Source organism: Triturus cristatus, chromosome 7 (assembly GCF_964204655.1).
Source record: "Triturus cristatus chromosome 7, aTriCri1.1, whole genome shotgun sequence".
Lineage (NCBI taxonomy): Eukaryota > Metazoa > Chordata > Amphibia > Caudata > Salamandridae > Triturus > Triturus cristatus.
Genome location: NC_140590.1, coordinates 272847535 through 272864897, shown reverse-complemented (window position 1 = coordinate 272864897; position 17363 = coordinate 272847535). Strand labels below are relative to the sequence as shown.

The 17363-nt window shown below is 50.3% G+C and overlaps 1 protein-coding gene across 2 annotated transcripts in view; it reads left to right on the top strand.

The window, feature by feature from the left end:
* POLD1 (DNA polymerase delta 1, catalytic subunit) overlaps positions 1–17363 on the top strand; it is a 509877-nt gene that overhangs the window by 453242 nt on the left and 39272 nt on the right. For both annotated transcript variants that reach the window (XM_085616214.1, XM_085616215.1), the window contains exon 26: positions 7770–7867. In XM_085616214.1, coding sequence (XP_085472340.1) covers positions 7770–7867 — 98 coding nt within the window. The remainder of the gene's footprint in view (positions 1–7769; positions 7868–17363) is intronic.

The following is a 17363-nucleotide window of genomic DNA, read 5'->3' as shown; positions in this document are numbered from 1 at the left end:
CCTCCTTAGATCACCTTTTACCCAGACAAGCTAGTCCTTCGAACATGTGCCTCCTTCCGAAGATAGCGACACCCTTTCATGTAGGTCAAAATATTGCCTTTCCTGCCTTCTTTGCTCCACCTCATACTTCTAAAAAAGAGTTGAGACTGTATTGCCTGGACCCAAAAAGAGTGTTATTCGTTCTTGATCGTACCAATGAATTCTGGGTGAACGATCAACTCTTCATAGCCTATGTTCGAGTTAAGAAGGGGAAAGCCATGCAGAAACGGACCATCTCATGATGGGTAGCGCTCTGCATAAAGATTTGCTTCGCATTCGCCACAAATCAACCCCCTGAGGGCTTGCATACTCATTCTGCCAGAGCTAACACTGCGACCACTGCATTAGCTGTTGAAGTCCCTGTCGTTGACATCTGTCAGGAAGCTATGTGGGCATCTCTGAACACATTTACCAAACACTACTGCCTTTACAGTCCGTTTCATCAGAATTGCTACTTTGCCCATTCGGTAATGCAGGACTTTTAGGTTTAAATTAGTTTTGCAGACCCACCTCTGGGGAGTCATTGCTTGGGTATCTATTCTAAGGTAAGGGATCTGCGGCTAGAAGTTTATATCAGAGGAACAAGTTTCTATACCTTCAGTAACGACTTATCTTGTAGAGACTTTCTAGTCGCAGAAGCCTTACCGATCCTCCCTGTGAACTGATTACAGTGTGAGGGTCACCTTTCTCAGGGCCTTAGAAATTCACACCAGTTGTAGGTGTTTCTCGTGTCTTCTTGCTTCTGGTGTGGAAAGTCGCGAAAAGAAACTCAGTGCAGAGGGGTGGCACCTATATAGGCACTGTGCATGTTACTACTTTCACAGAGCTGAACGTAGCCACCTACTGGCATACAGGTTTACTGCTTTAAACCCAAGATCCAGTCTGCTGCCTGGGGAATATACTAAAGTAACGAATCTGCGGCAAGATAGTGTCTCTACCATATAAGACGTTACTAAAGGTAAGTAACATGTTCAGCTTTTAAAGACTATATCTCCACACTATATTCAGAAGCATGTGCCAACTTCATTCATATGCTCGAAAATAGTTTCATACTCTACAAAAAATTCACACTAATTTATGCACTATGCGATTATTCAGTATGCAGGAAGCTGGACTTCTTTGCAGATGTCCCCACACTTTTTGCCCCCATCTGAACGACTACATGCTGGTTTCTCAACTCTGACAGTGCACTGAACCCTGCTAACCAGGCTTCAGTGCCAGTGTTCTTTCCCCTAAACTGACTTGTTCAATTGTAAGCCAATCTGCAAGTATTTTAGCATCCGTGTGAGTCCCTGGTAAATGATACCTATGGTACTCAGGGGATCGGTACTAAAGAGGGTCTCTTGGACTACAGCATGTATTGAGCCATCCAAAGAGACCCACACAATAACTGCATGCAGCCTGCCATTGCAGGATTCGGAAATGGTGCAAACCGTTTTGAAAACACAACCATTTTGAAAACACATGACGCCCTCCCTGAGTGCCATGCCCATGCAGACTGCATATACTGTATGTAAGTGACCTCTACAGCAGGCCTTAGTGTCCTAGGACAGGGTGCATTATATTATATGTGAGGAGATGTCTTGATGAGCAGATATACATACCCCTGTGAGGACTGGTTTCATTGCCCTGACATTGCAAGTGTTCAGGAAGCCATCTTAATTATATGTACTGGGCACTGGTAATTATTATTTTCCCAGTTAGATGATGGCTTCACTGAAAATCATGGTATCTGAAGGGGGCTGTTAGTTATACATTCCTTACCTTAGACCATGGGTACTCACAAACTTTCTCTCGGGGGCCAAATTTACAGTGTGGTTTCTGGCTGAGGGCCGCACCGGTGGGGGCGGGGCCAGTGGGGGAGGGGGCGGGGCTAGAGCAAAAAAAAACTATGACCATGAGGTTGAACACAGGCCACTGCAGCGGACGCCTTCATCCACTGAGCCACCAGACCCGGTATGCACACATATCTATCTATCTATCTATCTATCTATCTATCTATCTATCTATCTATCTATCTATCTCTCACTCTGTCTCCCGCCCTCTCTATCTATCTATCTATCTATCTATCTATCTCTCACTCTGTCTCCCGCCCTCTCTATCTATCTATCTATCTATCTATCTATTTCTCACTCTGTCTCCCGCCCGCCCTATCTATCTATCTATCTATCTATCTATCTATCTATCTATCTATCTATCTATCTATCTATCTCTCTCCCTGTCTTCCCCCCTCTCCCTGTCTTCCTCCTCTCCCTGTCTTCCTCCTCTCCCTGTCTTCCTCCTCTCCCTGTCTTCCTCCTCTCCCTCTCTCTCCCTCCCTCTTCCTCCCTCTGTCGCACTCTGTCTTCCTCCCGCTGTCACCTCACCCCCTGCTCTCACTCCCTGCTGCCCTCCATCACCTCACCCTGCTGTCCTCTGTCACCTCACCCCTCGCTGACCGCTTCCAGGGAATGCACACGGCCGCCGCACCCAAGTACTTCACAGGTCTTTTAAATGCCATTTACTTGTTAATGAGGCTTTGTTGTATTTCACCTCTTCTTAGCGCCCCTGCATCTCCACTCATTCAGAGGGGAGACGCAGGGGCGCTAAGAAGAGGTGAAATACAACAAAGCCTCATTAACAAGTAAATGGCCTTTAAAAGAATCGCCCGGCCTCACAGCTCCGCGCTGCTGTAACCGGCGGTGTTCGCTGACAAGCACAGGGCACAGGCACTATGTCTGCAAGGTCCGCGGGCCGCCAAGGAAGGCTTGCCGGGCCGCTGACGGCCCGCGGGCCGTACTATGAGTACCCGTGCCTTAGACTAACCCCCAGGCGTCAGACTGGATCCGGATAATTTCTTTCTTAGCAGTACCCCTGCTCGTAGGTGGGTGGATTGTGTTTGCCGGAATGACTTGTCGGTGCCTACTTAGATGCCGACCCTGCGCTTACATCAGTTCTTTCTTTTTCTGTGCTTTTTGCGTGGAAAGTAGTGTCAAAACTGACGTCAGCGCGCAGGGGCGGCGTCTAAGTAGGCACCGGGAAGTCATCCCGGCGAGCATGACGCCGACGACGGACGCAGAGTCGACCAGCGCCACCCACTGACGCACAGGGATACTGCTAGGGAAATATTTCACCGGATCCAGTCTGAGGCCTGGGGGTAATTCTAAAGTAAGGAATCTATAACTAACATGTTTCTTACAGATACATCGATAATGAAGGTAAGTAACTTGTTAGTTTGGTATCAAACACCCTGTCTTGACAAATCCACACTGATGCCAGTATCGGATTTGTCCTGACATGCACCCAGAGAGCACCTTAGAAGAGCCCTCTGAATACTACTAGTTTCTTAGTGTGCTAGCTGGCTGGTGTCATCCAGCCTGCTACTGCAGACAAGATTCTGACTCCCTGCTGGTGAGATCCCACGCTCTCAAAGGTCATAAAAATGCCTTTTCCAGAAATATTTGTTCACATCTCCTGCAGTAGGATGGCTTGTGTTTTAACATATTAAGGCCACAACTTTCAGAGCCTTTACTGCCTTTGATATGCAACTCCTGCTTCCGCCAGACTCGGGAGATGCCACTTCCTGCCCTGAGGCCCATTTGACACAGGAAAGGTGTGAGAAGCTGACTTGGTATATGGTGCACACTTATGTAAGTGGGCACACTGCACCAATCCAAACCACCCTTATGGTGATTTTAGTGGTCTTAGACAACCTTAGAAAACTCTGAGTGGTAGCTGTGGAGAGCAGCCTTCAGGCTAAGTCCAGAAGGAGTGTAAAGCAGCTTGTTTTATCAGAGCATAACCTTATAGGTATAGATTAAGTGAAAAAGAACCACACATTGTATGTATAAAAATGTGTATTTATTATAAGAAACTCACTAACACATACAGATATCTCCAGGCCAAAGATATACACAATGCACACAATAGAAACCGGTAAGTAGCACAAATACACAGTGGTCTCCAGGGGGAGACCAAACCATATACTATAATAGTGGTATGTGAACCACGACTCAAGTCAAGACTATACCCAGAAGACGTAGAACTGCTGCGGCCCCAAAGAACCACCCCTAGTAAGTAATCAGGAACCCCACGGAGGCCATGTGCAAAGTGGGAACGGGACCGCGGGCTCAATACAAGTCAGTGGGTAAGTCGCTGTTGCAATTTTAAAGAGGGGCCCTTCCCAGTAGACCCTGAAGAAACCCAGTGGAAGACAAAGGTTGGAGAGCCACCCCACCTGTGGATACCCTAGGAACCAGGATACCAAACACGGGAAGCCGGGTGCATAGGTGTGAAGTGGTGTCGGAAACCGCTGTCAAACTCAATGGAGGACTTCAGGAACATGCCGCTGCTGGAGAAGATGAAAGTGTCCGGTGGAACCCAAAGGTGGATTAAAGTTGAGAAGTACCTGCAAGCAGAGGAGACAGAGTCTATGCCACTTGGCAGTGACCAGAAGGCCCGGAAGAGTGCCCACCGAAGTAGTGTTGCAGGAGAGCTGACTGTGACCTTGAAACTGCAGCTGTGCAGACCAGGCGACGCTGTGAAATACCAGGAGCCGTGCGCGAGCTGTCCATGTCGGATGTTGAGGGTTGAGTGGACGATGTCTGTCGGAGGCACCAACAATCCTTTGCAACTGCAACCAACGTGGAAACTGAAGAAGGTACTCAACCCAAGCAGGGGTGTCAGGGCAGGCCCCGAGCAATCAGGGGAGTCCGCAGAAATCAAAGGAGACCCTCAGGAGGACCCACAGGCCAGAAGCACTAGTGTCACAAGAGGACCTAGAGCTGCTCACCAAAGATGAAGACCCACGATGCAAGTGATGCGGTGAGGACGAAGATCTTGGTCACAGGAGATGCTTGAAGTGGGGCTACTTGGAGCCTGAAGATCTTGGTGGAAGGAAGCCATCAAACCTTTGCAACTGCAAGTTGACGCGGTTCACAGGGGTTCGATTCCTGCGGCTCTGACGATGGATAATTGCCTCAAACTTGGTGAGAGGACAGGGTAGGCCTAGAGGGATGTGAAGAAACCACCACCTGTGTTGCGCAGCCTTTCGGAGTCCGTGGGAGCCCAGGATCAGCAGACAGGTCAGCTTAGTTGCTGTGCCTGCAGATGCATGGAAGTGACTCCTTCACTTCAAGGGAGATTCCTTCAGGTGTCTTGGATGGCCATAGACCTTTGAAGGTTCCTGTATAAAGCACAGGCACGGACGTTGCAGCAGACAAGCAGGGTGATGAGATCAGGAGCAGCGGGAGTCTTCCCAGTTGCAGCCTTGATTCTCAGAGTGAAGTCCAGACTGCCCACACGGTCGAAGAAATGGTAGTGTCTTGAAATGAAACTTGTCCCACAACAAATCTAGGGACCCGCCCTAAAGTAAGCTCTTAAGTACCCTAAGGAAAGGGATGGGACGATTCAGGGATCCCTCCCAGGGGAGGGGTCAGACAGTGGGGAGGATACTCCCATCTCCTTTGTCCAGTTTCGCACCAGAGTAGGAGCCAACGGCTCCCTCAGCTGGTTTGAACTGGACTATGCAAGGAGGCCTTCAAGCAGACTGAGTGGCGCTGGCAAGTGCTGTCACCGGGCCCCAATACACTATACCCTGTCTGGGAGGTGGTCACACCTCCCTGTGAAAGGATACCTTTTGTTCTGCCGTCCCCTGCTCAAGCTTGGCTCAGCAGCAGGAGGGCAGAATACTCTCTCTGGTTGGCAGCAGCAATGTTGTGCTGTCCGGGTCTAGAAGACTGGTACCAGGCGCACTGAGGGACTCCCATAGTAGATTTACACTGCATGGAATCGTACCTCCCATACAGTTTACCGTGTGTGGGTATGATTCCAAAATGTTTGATACCACACATGACCGGTTTAGTTACAGCCAGTTTAGAGATGGTCATCGCGTAATGACGCATGGCCATTCTATGTATCGTAATGGCTGATGCACTTACAGCTTGGGACTCACACTTGGAACTGAGCACCCTGCCTTCAGGATTGAAAGGCCTTCTCTTTGGGAATGACTTATTGGTTTTAAGTGCAGTGACCTTAGATATAGGGAAAACTATTTTTTTCGTAAGTGGTGCTAGCACCAGCTTACACAGGCTGCAATGACAGGCCTGTCGTTACAGTTTGAGTGGGTCCAATGGGTGGCCTAATGTATGCTTCAGCCCGTGAGGGACTCCTGGTGTACCTATGCCCTGGGTGCCTCAGTACCATATACTAGGGACTGATAAGGGTACACCAGTGTCCAATCTGGAATGTACCTACCATACCAATTTAGGGGCGAAAGCACAGAGACTGAGGTCATGATTAGCAGGATCACAATCCGATTAGTCAACAACAGAATAGCACCAGGCAAAGAGTGGGGGTAACCATAAAATCAGATCCTACTTTCCTACAAAAGGCGAGATAATTAGCTGGTCAGAAGCTGTATTCACACTCAGGCTAGTCACATCCTTAAGGTGGGGTTTTGCTTTTAGTGGAACTAGGAACTCTGGGTTAAGTTTATGTCCACTTTCCACAGGAAGTGGTCAGAAAGGGGGTGTAGGCATCCCAGGGGTAGGTAGCCCTTTGGCTACTACCTTATACTCCCCTTATTGCCCCTAAATTCAGTATTCAGTTGCCCCCTGACACCAGGAACTCAGATTAATCAACTGGGAAAAGAAGGACCTAGCAGAGCCGAAAACGCAAGAACTGTTGACCAGCCCCGGATTCGGTGCAAAACCCTAACTTCCTGCTGCTACCCCAGCAGTTTCAAAGACCCGACTCATCCATCAGCTGTTTATCCTCCTAAAGCCTTGGAGGGCTGCCAGCACTTCACCAAATAGTCACCATCTCCCTTGAAGTGGAGGAGCCACTTCCCTGCAGTGTGCAGGTACCAACCACATCTTTCCGGTACACCGTTCCACTGACCACCGGGTCTGCTGAGGAAGCAGCACTCCAGGAGAAGGACACTTTGGCTCCCAGCGGTCAGCCATTCTCCCCAGCGAGTTTCGAGCCGCTGAACCCTCCAGGAGCACTCCAGCACCAATACCATGGGTACCGGAGCCCTTGCTACAGCCAAGGCTTAAGTGTCCGGTCTGGACACCAACCCTGCCAAAGCCGACCTACAGACGAGAGAAATCGGCATCACCGAGGCCAGCAGCAAGAGTGACCTTGCTGTCCTGTTTTGCCCCCATCACCAGGTCAACTCCAAGTGAGAGGTTCCCAAGCGACGCCCCGGACAAAACATCTCTGCACCCGAGCCCCACAGCCAGAGTCCTAGCCAACCAACGGTGCCCCTTGCTCCAGAGACCCTCGGGAGCCACGCCCCTCTAGGTTCTGCCAGACTTATCCTCAAGTCCCCACTTGCAGCCTTTTTGTTGTTAAAGGTTTCTCCATTGGCTTTAACAGATAGTGTTCGAGGCTATTGTCACAAGCAGCACCTCTGCACCCGTATACACCAGGGCAGGTAAATCCGAACTGCTGGTGGTTCTGTGGACCTTGGCCCCTAAGCACCTTAAGTCCAGAAGAGTAACCCTGAGAATCATTTGTAAGTGTGCCTATGCAGTAAATGTTTCTCCAATTGGATAACATTACTGTGTTCGAGGCTCATGCCTCAAATCTGAAGGCTGTGATTTCTGCTGTTTTACCTGTAACAATCCATAGCATATAAAGTAGTTACCTGATTGTGCTTTTCTATGGTCACATACCTCATGTCTGCTCACACGTGTCGGTTGTGTTTGTTTGAGTGTACCTTTCTCTAACAATTTGTCTTTTCCCAGATTTCACACTTGGGCTCTCTGGAGGAGAAGTTTTCCCGCCTTTGGACACAGTGCCAGCGCTGCCAGGGAAGCTTGCATGAGGACGTGCTCTGTACCAGGTACAAAAGGAATGAGTTGCCAGTTGAAAGTGTTGACCCGGACTGTGTTCGAGAAGAAACCCTTGTTCCATACAATGTTCTCCATGTCCATTTATTCCTGTCAACACACACACTTACACTGATAGGCACATATTCCACCCATGGCTTCCATCTCCCCATATCTCTCCCAGCATATAGAAAGACTGAAGGCGGTATCCCACAGTCATCACCAAAACCACTATTTGTGATGGAATATACGACGTTACTTCGCATGCGTTTAATACGCATGCCATTACTACGCGGTCGTTAGTACGACCGCGTTTTTAGTTCGCATTCCTTTCCTACGCAATTCGGAACAACGAATTGCAGTAGGGGGTGCTGGATGTTGGAATAGTATAATTTACTATTCCAACTCCAGTCTATGCGGACACTAGGGAAGGTGTTGGAATTTAAATCCAACACCTCCCCCCCCCCCCCCCCGTAACGCAAGTAGCTGTTCCGACTTGCGTAGTAAAGGTTTTCTAAGTAACAACGCGTGCGTTCTAACGTCCGCGTAGTAATGGCATGCGAAGTAACGCATGCTAAGTACATGCCGTTTACCTTTGTGATGTGCATATGGTCCCGCATGACAGCATGGATCTCACTAGTGTCTCATCACTGGTAGGTATGTGATCCATCTTGGGCTGGATGGAATAGGCTTTTGTGGATCTACATAGCATGGGGTGGTCAAACGTTTACAAGCTACGGATCTCTAAATTTGGCAACATGTTTGCTAGGATATGAAATATGGAGAGTTGTGTCTCATCAACCCCTCTCTAACTCTCATGGAAAATGCTATTTACAAACATTAACCTGCCCTTTTGATCTAGAAATGCTTTGTATGTGTTACAAACTTTCCAAAACCTCTGTGCTAGGGAGTTTAAAGAACAGAGATGATTGCAAGTGTTGGAATTCTATTCGGAGGGACTCTGCCCAAAAGAATGTAGATTATTTTGATGCTGGTTCAGGGAGGGTTGCAGGGGAGACCTATTCCCAGGGGGGTGTTACCACTGTTATAGGGACTACTTGTGGGGTTTAGAAGTTACCCGTCTGCTTTGTCATGTTGCCCTTCCTGACCTATTCTAAGAAAGCCTCCATAGTATGTGGGCTGTGCTTTTCTCACATGAAAGTTATTTGTATATCTTGCCTGCATATTTCCCAAGTTAGTCAACAGAGCATGTGGACTTGGACCCTCTGCAGTGTGTTCATAGACAGTTATAACTTTGCCATTGACTTATCAATACTATAAATCAATGGGACTATCTGGTGCTGACTCTGCACAAAAAGTTATCCGTTTAGAGTAATACCATCAGGCTTTCTGTTTTCACCTTCAGTGACATTTGCATTTAGTACTAATACACACAAATTCTGCCTCAATACAAGCATACTTGCTTCACTGAACCCCTGGCAAAAGTAGTTTAGTCTTTAAATTCAAGGGTAACCACAAATAAGCATGCCACCCTTCTTCAAACCATTTAAATTCTGCTCTGTAAACGGCTATCTAACATTATGCAACTGCCCCTAAAAACCATGCCTTCTCTTCCAGTGAATCCTATTTCTGGGGACGCTAGATTTTCTTTCAGACTCATGTCATTTCATTCTGTTGGCTAACAATGTCACACATTTCCTTTCCTTTTAAAAAAAGGTTTCTGAAAGATTTTCTATGGTCACTTCTCTTATCAATGTCAATTTTATGTAGTTGGCTCTTTTTTTTTTTTAAATGACAATTACATGAAATGTGAACGTTTTTGGCCTGTCTGTAGGCCTCAAACATTCATAGTGTACTGTTGTCCAAATTTAGATATGTATGATTTAAAAGTGCTCCAGTATACCTGCACATGGGCGGGACTGTTTAGTGCTTATGACTTTGATGAGGGTTCCTCTGGGAAGAGAACTAGGATTACATGTAAGTAACTTGTCCTTTCATGGATTTACCAAAGATGTAGGGTGTAGTCCATTGCAGATCCGCTTTAAGCCAGCTAGGGAAACACCCATCCTAGGTTGCATTCTTCATAAGTCGCTGAATGGGAAGAATGACCATTTTGTCATGACCTTTGATCACTGGAGATGTCCTTGCATCTTTCAGCTGTGGTGATCACTCCATCTTGGTACTCATATTAGAGTAGATGTGGTGCAGCTGCCATGTGTGTACCCATCCGCCCTTTTTTACTTATTTCTTGTGACTCCTTGTAGAATGACTCCAGTCTCTTCATTCATCCCCTATCTTGTTGTACTTAATCTTTGTTCATCCATAGTCACAGTTTATCCTGTCCAATGGCTATCGCATTTATGTATGTGCCAGTGAAACCTAGATCCTTTTAAAGCCTTCTTTCAATTTAGACATCTTAGTGATGGATACTTTTAACCACAGATACCTCACCTTAGAATACTCCCCGTGCACCAGACTTGACCCAGAAACATTTCTCCAGCAGTGCTTCCGTGCCCCTCCATACCACCTCGGAAGTGACTTAGGGAAGCCACATATAAGCTCCACCCCTGTGCTCTTACGTCAGTTCCTTTCTTTGCGTGCCTTCTGATGTGGTTTGGGAGCTCCGTGCTCAAATTACTCAGTTTACAACTACTGCTAACCTTAATCTAGTTTGCTATGTATTGGGCCAGATATACTAGTCGCAAAATACTGGTCGCAATTTGCAAACGTTATTTGTGCGACAGGTATGGTATTTTGCAAACTGACCTATGCACTAATAGGTCGGTTTGCAAAATACCGTATTATAGTGGGATGCAATTCGATCAACCTCATGAATATTAGTGAGGTAGGTTACAAATTGCAACCCTCTACAATTTAAAGCCATCACAGGGATGATGGCCAGCTAGTGTCAACAGACCACCATGTCTGTGATTGCTTTTGAATAAAATAAAATAAAAATTATTTTGTTTTAAAGCTGCCCGTTTTCTATAAAAATGGGATGCGTTTAAAACAAACTGTTACATTCACAAAGAGGAAGGATTCCCTCTGGGACCTCTTGCCATTTGCGAATGGGTTACTGCTACCTTTGTGTAGTCTTAAAAATATTAATGTTTTCCAACAGGATTTTGATTGCAAAACATTAAAAATTCCACACTGAATTGGTATTTGAAAGAGACGCCTTAAATACGCCCCTTACAAATACCAATTCGGTATGTAATCACAAACACAAATTGCAATTTGGTACCATTACCAAATCGCAATTTGTGTTCGTTGCATACTAAAATGACATGTTGCGGTCCCAAATGGCCCTATTTTGTGAATCATACCCTTTACATCCGCAAAAAGTCTTTAGTACACCTGGTCTAAAGTCCCCTCAAGTTTCAAACTATGCCACTACTGTAGAAAACAGGTGTCTGTCGTATACCTACGAGTGGGTCTTTGGTGTTTGGGCTCGGGACATAACTTGAAGTTATGCAACAAATGTGCTATTGTACATCACAAGATTATCTTGGGCCAAGAAGGGAATCTGTACATCACTGAACACAAGAAGTCGTGGGCCTCACATAACGCTCTGTCCTACTCCAAGTCACGAGCACAGACTGACTTGATGTCTCTCCGAGGGCTGTTCCCATGAGTGATCTGCTTTGTGGTCTAAGTAGAAGTCCAAATAGAAGAAACACAAAAAAGTGAAGCGGGACTCGACCCCATTCCATCACTCTGTATCCAAAAAGTAGCAGGGATGGCATCACAATGTAAGTTGGTCTCCCTCGAGGTCCCCAGTCACAGAGCCGGTTCAGCAACTGATTCCAGTGTGCCCTGAGTTTCCTTGGCTATCAGCAACGCGAGATCAGATTGATGTCTTCAAAGTGGTCATGCTGCAGATTTTGGCGCACTCCTGGTTCCCTCTGGTGCACCTTTGTTCCCAAACAACCCGCAAAGGCTTCTAGTCCTGTTACCACTAAAAAATCCGTCCTTGGTGCTGTCTGACTCCTTGGGTACCCTCTTTGAGCCCCAAACCAACTCCAGTACAGACATTCAATCTGGCTGCATGACCTGCACCTGGTACTTCCTGGTTGATGCTGGTACAGATGTCTCTTGCTCCAGAAGAGGATCTGGTGCTGTTACCGATGTTCAACACCGAACCAACTTCAGCTTGATCTAGACTGATGTCCCACTACAAGATGACAAAAGTGCAACCAGTCGTCATACAGTTTGACTCTGAAGCAGTTCCTCTACCAGGGCGGATGAGCCAACAGGGGCTCCATTATCTTTTTGGCTCTGATGCTGAAAAAGGTGCCCTGCAGGAGTGAGATGTTGGTGGGGATGGGGGTGGTTTTCTCCCTCCTCGTTATAGAGATGACAACTTTGATATGGGCTTACAAGACGCCAGAGGGCTTGACACTGCCCATGAAACAGGGTTTGACTTGCCACTTGGACCGCAAACAGAAGAAAGTGCATCATTTGCAGTAGTGGTCTATCTGATAAAGACTACTAGCCACAGATACCTTCACGTAGAATTCTCCCCAGGCGTGAGACTGGATCCGTAAAACTTTTTGCCCAGCATCCCTGCGTGCCTGGGGAACGGCATCACCCGAATCGCCCAGACGTCGTCCGTGCTCGTGGCTTCTCCTCCTACTCCTTTCCCTCATGGGACATCGGCGGATCCCTTGCAGTGTGGGGGGCCCTCTGCGGCGGCTCCGGCCCCGGCTGGTTCGGATCCAGGCTCGGAGGATGTGGTGCTGTTGGGACAACGGCACCTCTGCTTCGCCGCAAACTCCCACTGGAGTCCCTGTGGTGTCGCGGGAGGTCGCCGGGGCTTGGGTCGCACTCCCAAGCCCCCCTCGGTCCTCGGGACAGGCGGCGGCCTTGTCCGAGGCCGAGGTGACGCCACCACGGTGCCAGCGGCTGCTGGCCCTGGCGGCGCCGCAGCGGTCGGCGGAGGACCCTTCTCGCCCGAGCCCCTCTCAGTCCTCGGGACAGGCGGCGACCTTGGCCAAGGTGACACCGCTACGGCGCCGGCAGCTACTTCCCCATGCGGCGCCACAAGGGTCGGCGGAGGGCCCATCTCGCCCTGTCACGAGTCGCGGCTGGCTGGGGTCTCCTATTCCCTCCGCGCAGGCGGCTGCCTGGCTGCCTCATCGGAGGTCAGGTCGGCACCGTTCCGGCGCCGTGCCTTCACCACCCTGGCTCCGGTCTCCTGCGCCGTGTGCTGTATCGGAGGTCGCCCCGGTGTCTCCTCCGGCGCCAGTCGGCGCCGGTGTCCTGCCTCAGGTTGCGGACTCTTCGGTGCCGAGCCGACGCCAGGTCGTGGACTCTTCTTCGGATGCCTCCTCTTCTCCAGAGATTCGGTGGTTGCTGGTGTCATCCTCGCCGGAGATGGGCCGCTGTGTCGTGGCTTTTTCCCCGACATCGTCTAAGAACGGCTCCTCGCCGTCTCCACGACCGCGGTCTTTGCCGGAGGAGCCGCAAGTCCCCCACTCTTCGGTCCCTCTTCCTTCCGTTCGGTCTTGGCCATTCCTTCCTCCGGTTGGCTTGGGGGATGGCCGCCTTAGCTTGCAGCCGTCCCCTAACGAGGAGCTGCTTTCCCCTCCACGGGGCCCTAAGGAGGCGGGTGCGGCTTTCGACCGAGCTGTTTCCACGGCTTTGGGAATTTTGCGCATGGGTGATCCAGCAACCCATTTTCCCGCAGATCCTCTAGTGGAGGTTCTCCATCAGGGCTCTGGTGGTAGGAAACTGTTGTTTCCCTTCGAGGGTTCACTCCACTCTTCTCTCTTGGCGACTTTGGGCCGTCCCGCCACTGGGGACCCGGTGCTTCTGCACCGCCACCATCCGACACCATCCGACACCGCGTGATCCGGTGTGCCTTTCTCTTCACCCTTCGACCAGAGGCCCCCTTTTGCAGTCTGCCTTTCCTGCTTTGCCGCTGCTTTGGTTCCGGGAGGCCCGCTGGCTGGACTCCTGGGAGCGCAATATGTTTGCCTCAACCAGTGCGGACCCTTAACACACTGTGTGTTTTGACTAGCGCCACTTCTTGCTTGTGGGACTCAGCGGAGTCCCTGATGTCTGCCGCTTCTCAGGAGGGTGCTTGTGTGGATTTGAGTTATCACGTCTTGAATGGTTGGGAGCTGGCGGCGTTTATCCTTCGCTCCGCTCTGGACATCTCGGAGGTGTTGGGTCGTGCCATGGCTTCTTCGGTTGCCCTTCGTCGCCATGCCTGGCTTCGGGACAGTGTATTACCGGAGAATGTTTGAAAACGGCTGGTGGACCTTCCCTTCGATGGTGCTCTTTAGTTCCATGCCCCTGCGGACTCAGCCATCCAGAGGTTCTTGGCCGGGTTTGTCCTCCTTCTTATCCTCCTCAGTGACCTGCGTGTTGCTCTGATTCTTGGAGCTGTTCTTCCGTTGGGGCGGGTCGCCCCGGTTGTCTGGCTGAGGTTGTGGTTCTGTTGGCTGCTGGCCAGCGCTTTTTGACTGTGTGTTTTTCCTTTGGGTTTTTCACACCATGCTGGGCCTGCGATTGAGCCTTCTGCGTTCCCCTCTGGCTGCGTGATAGACCTCCTGTGGGGTTTTTTGCAGCAGGTCTTTTTTGTTGTCCTCTGCTGCGGAAGTTTCTTCCTAAGAGGTTCCCATGTCTTGGGATCTGACATGCCGCATGTGGGGCAGGGTTGGCTGTTATATAGCCCTGGTATGTGCTGGGGAGTTGTGGTTGCCTGCGGGCTTCTGCTCTTCGTGGCGTTATGGTATGTTGCGGATGCAACCTTCTTCTTCACCTTTTTGCTTTGACTGTTCGTTCTGTGATGACCATGGCGTCTGGCGGAGCTTGCCAGTGCCGCCCTCTTGGTTCGAGGCATGTGGGCTGCTGAATTCATATCTGTGCATAGATCGCCGCCTAGTGTTGGGTCCGGATGTTTGCACGTTGTTGTCCTGGAAGAGTCTTCGAAGTATCCTTGGATAGGTGACTCCTCCCCTGGACTACAGTGCGCATGGGCATCCTCTCCATCCTCAGATTGTTTTTTTCCGCCATTGGGTTCGGATGTGCTATCTTAGCTCAAGTTAGGAAAATATTTTTTCAAGGCCAAAAGGCCTTTAGTTCGCGTCGGTACTGTTTATCGATCGGGTTTCGATAGAATTTGTTAGTTTACTAACTTTCAGCACCGACTGCTTTCGCATTTACCTGTCCATCGACTACTTCGACGATGGAATCCAGGACGCCATTCAAAAGGTGTCCGGTATGCAATGCGAAGTACCCACACATCGACGTCCATCCGGTGTGCAACAAATGCCTTTCGCCGGACCACGACGAATCAACATGCATGGCCTGTGCCCGGTTCCGCTCGAAGAAGACTCTGCGGAATCGACGAGCGGCGAGACTCGAGGCGCAGCACGCGGCACCGGCCCCGACAGACATCTTCGGCGAGGCCGAGGACGTCGAGGAATTGGAAGTCTTGCCCTCCAGTCCCGTTTCCGAACACGAACCCGGATCGGACGAGGAAGACGAGTCACTCTTCCACAGAGGTGAAGACGACACCGAGGTAGGAGACGACGAGGAGGCCTTCGGGGCCGAAGAAAGTAGCTCCAATGATGAACAAGGCCTACCTGTTCAAACCGTTCAAACACCAGTGCCACAGCCTATGGCTCCGGTCGAGGGATCGCCTTCGGGCCTTACCCGAGACCCATCCCGCAGTTCTTCGGCCCCGCCCTCGGGCCCGGCCTCGGACGTTCAGCGGCAGCCATTACTACATAAACAGGCTGGTTTCCCTATCACAAAACCGAAACCGAAAGCTGCTCCGGTTCCACCGAAACCGAAACTGAAAGTAGCGCTGGTCGGATCGAGGCCTTCGACGCCAGCGCACCGCGTCGGCACCGACCGCACCAAGAGGGACTTCGGTGCCGAACTTGAGGCGGGCGACGTTGGAGTCGACAAACGGAAAAAAGCCATCGGCACCGACAAACCTGCTCGGCTACCGGCACCGACGACACCAAGGGCCGTACCGCCTGCTGTGTCTCACATCGCTCCCTCGACGACACCTAAGCCTCAGGCATCGAAGACTTCGACGGTGATCTCTTCACCCCGACTCGATGACCCGCCGGCACCGAAAAAATCTACGGCCGCCTCTACGAGCCTGGCCGGTGCCAAAGCCTCGAAGGCGCCCCAAGTACGACCTGGTGTGACGCAAGGCAGCAAAACCACACCTGTCCTCCAGGACACATCGGGCTCCGGTTCGGTCGGAGCTCCCGCAGCCTCTTCGGTGCCGACCAACATTACCTTCGGCTTGCCTCCGTCAACAATCCCAAAAATGTTCCAACTCAGGACACGGGTCACCCAACCTACGGTCACACCTGCTGAGACGTCTCCAGCACGTATCATCGACGCCGGCACTGGCAGAATGATTCTCCAGGACCGAAGGATAACTTCGGAGCCGCCATTGGACCCTTTCAGGATCCCACTAAAAAGGAAGTTGCCTGCAGAATCGGAACCTCTCCTTTATGAACCCTTCCATTCATCCTACCAGGATCCACACCGGTTCTCCCCCACACGCTCCGATACAGACGCATTGGAGGACTACATGGCTGACCAAGTCCCCTACCATGTAGACACGGACCCTGATGACCAGCAGGACCCTGATCAAACTTGGGGCGACCCTGCAGACCCCAGTGCACCTCTCGATGCACAGGATCCACAACTCTATGGGGCAAAGACATCTCCTACGGAGGATACTGCAGCGTTCAATGCTCTTATCGAACGTGCTGCCAACAACCATGGGGTGCAGCTTCACTCTGATACCATCGAAGATGACTTTCTAATGGACACCTTTGCATCCTCAGAAAGACATGTAAAGACTCTGCCAATGTTGAAGGGGGTCCTCAAACCAGCCAAGGACATTTTCAAAGAACCCACCAGGGCACGAGTGATAAACCCCAGGATTGATAAAAAATACAGATCAGCACCTGGGGATCCTACTTACATCAGAGGACAATTACCACTCGACTCCATCGTCGTAGCGAATGCACGCAAGAGGGCACACTCGCAAACAACAGGTGACGCTCCTCCCCCGGACAAAGAGTCCAAGGTGTTAGAAACCTCTGGCAAGCGAGTTGCCGCCCAAGCTGCCAACATATGGCGCATAGCCAACACTCAGGCGCTCCTTGCTCGCTATGATAGAGCGCACTATGACACACTTGAGCAAATATTCCAACATCTCCCTGACCAGTTCAAGGAAGGCGCAGAAATGCTCATCAGAGAAGGACAGCTACTAACGAACGCTTCCATCAAATGCGCACTAGATGTTGCAGACACGGCTGCCAGAGCCATAAACACAAGCGTCATGTTGCGACGACATGCCTGGCTACGGATCTCAGGATTCAAGCCTGAGGTACAAAACAATATACTGAACCAGCCCGTCAACCCCGACTATATATTCGGGCCAGAGGTTGACACCACCCTCGAAAAGATAAAAAAGGATACGGACACTGCAAAGTCCATGGGCGCACTACAAACTCAGTCCTTTCGGAGCGGCTCCTTTCGTCGCCCCGGAAACAAGGGAGCAGG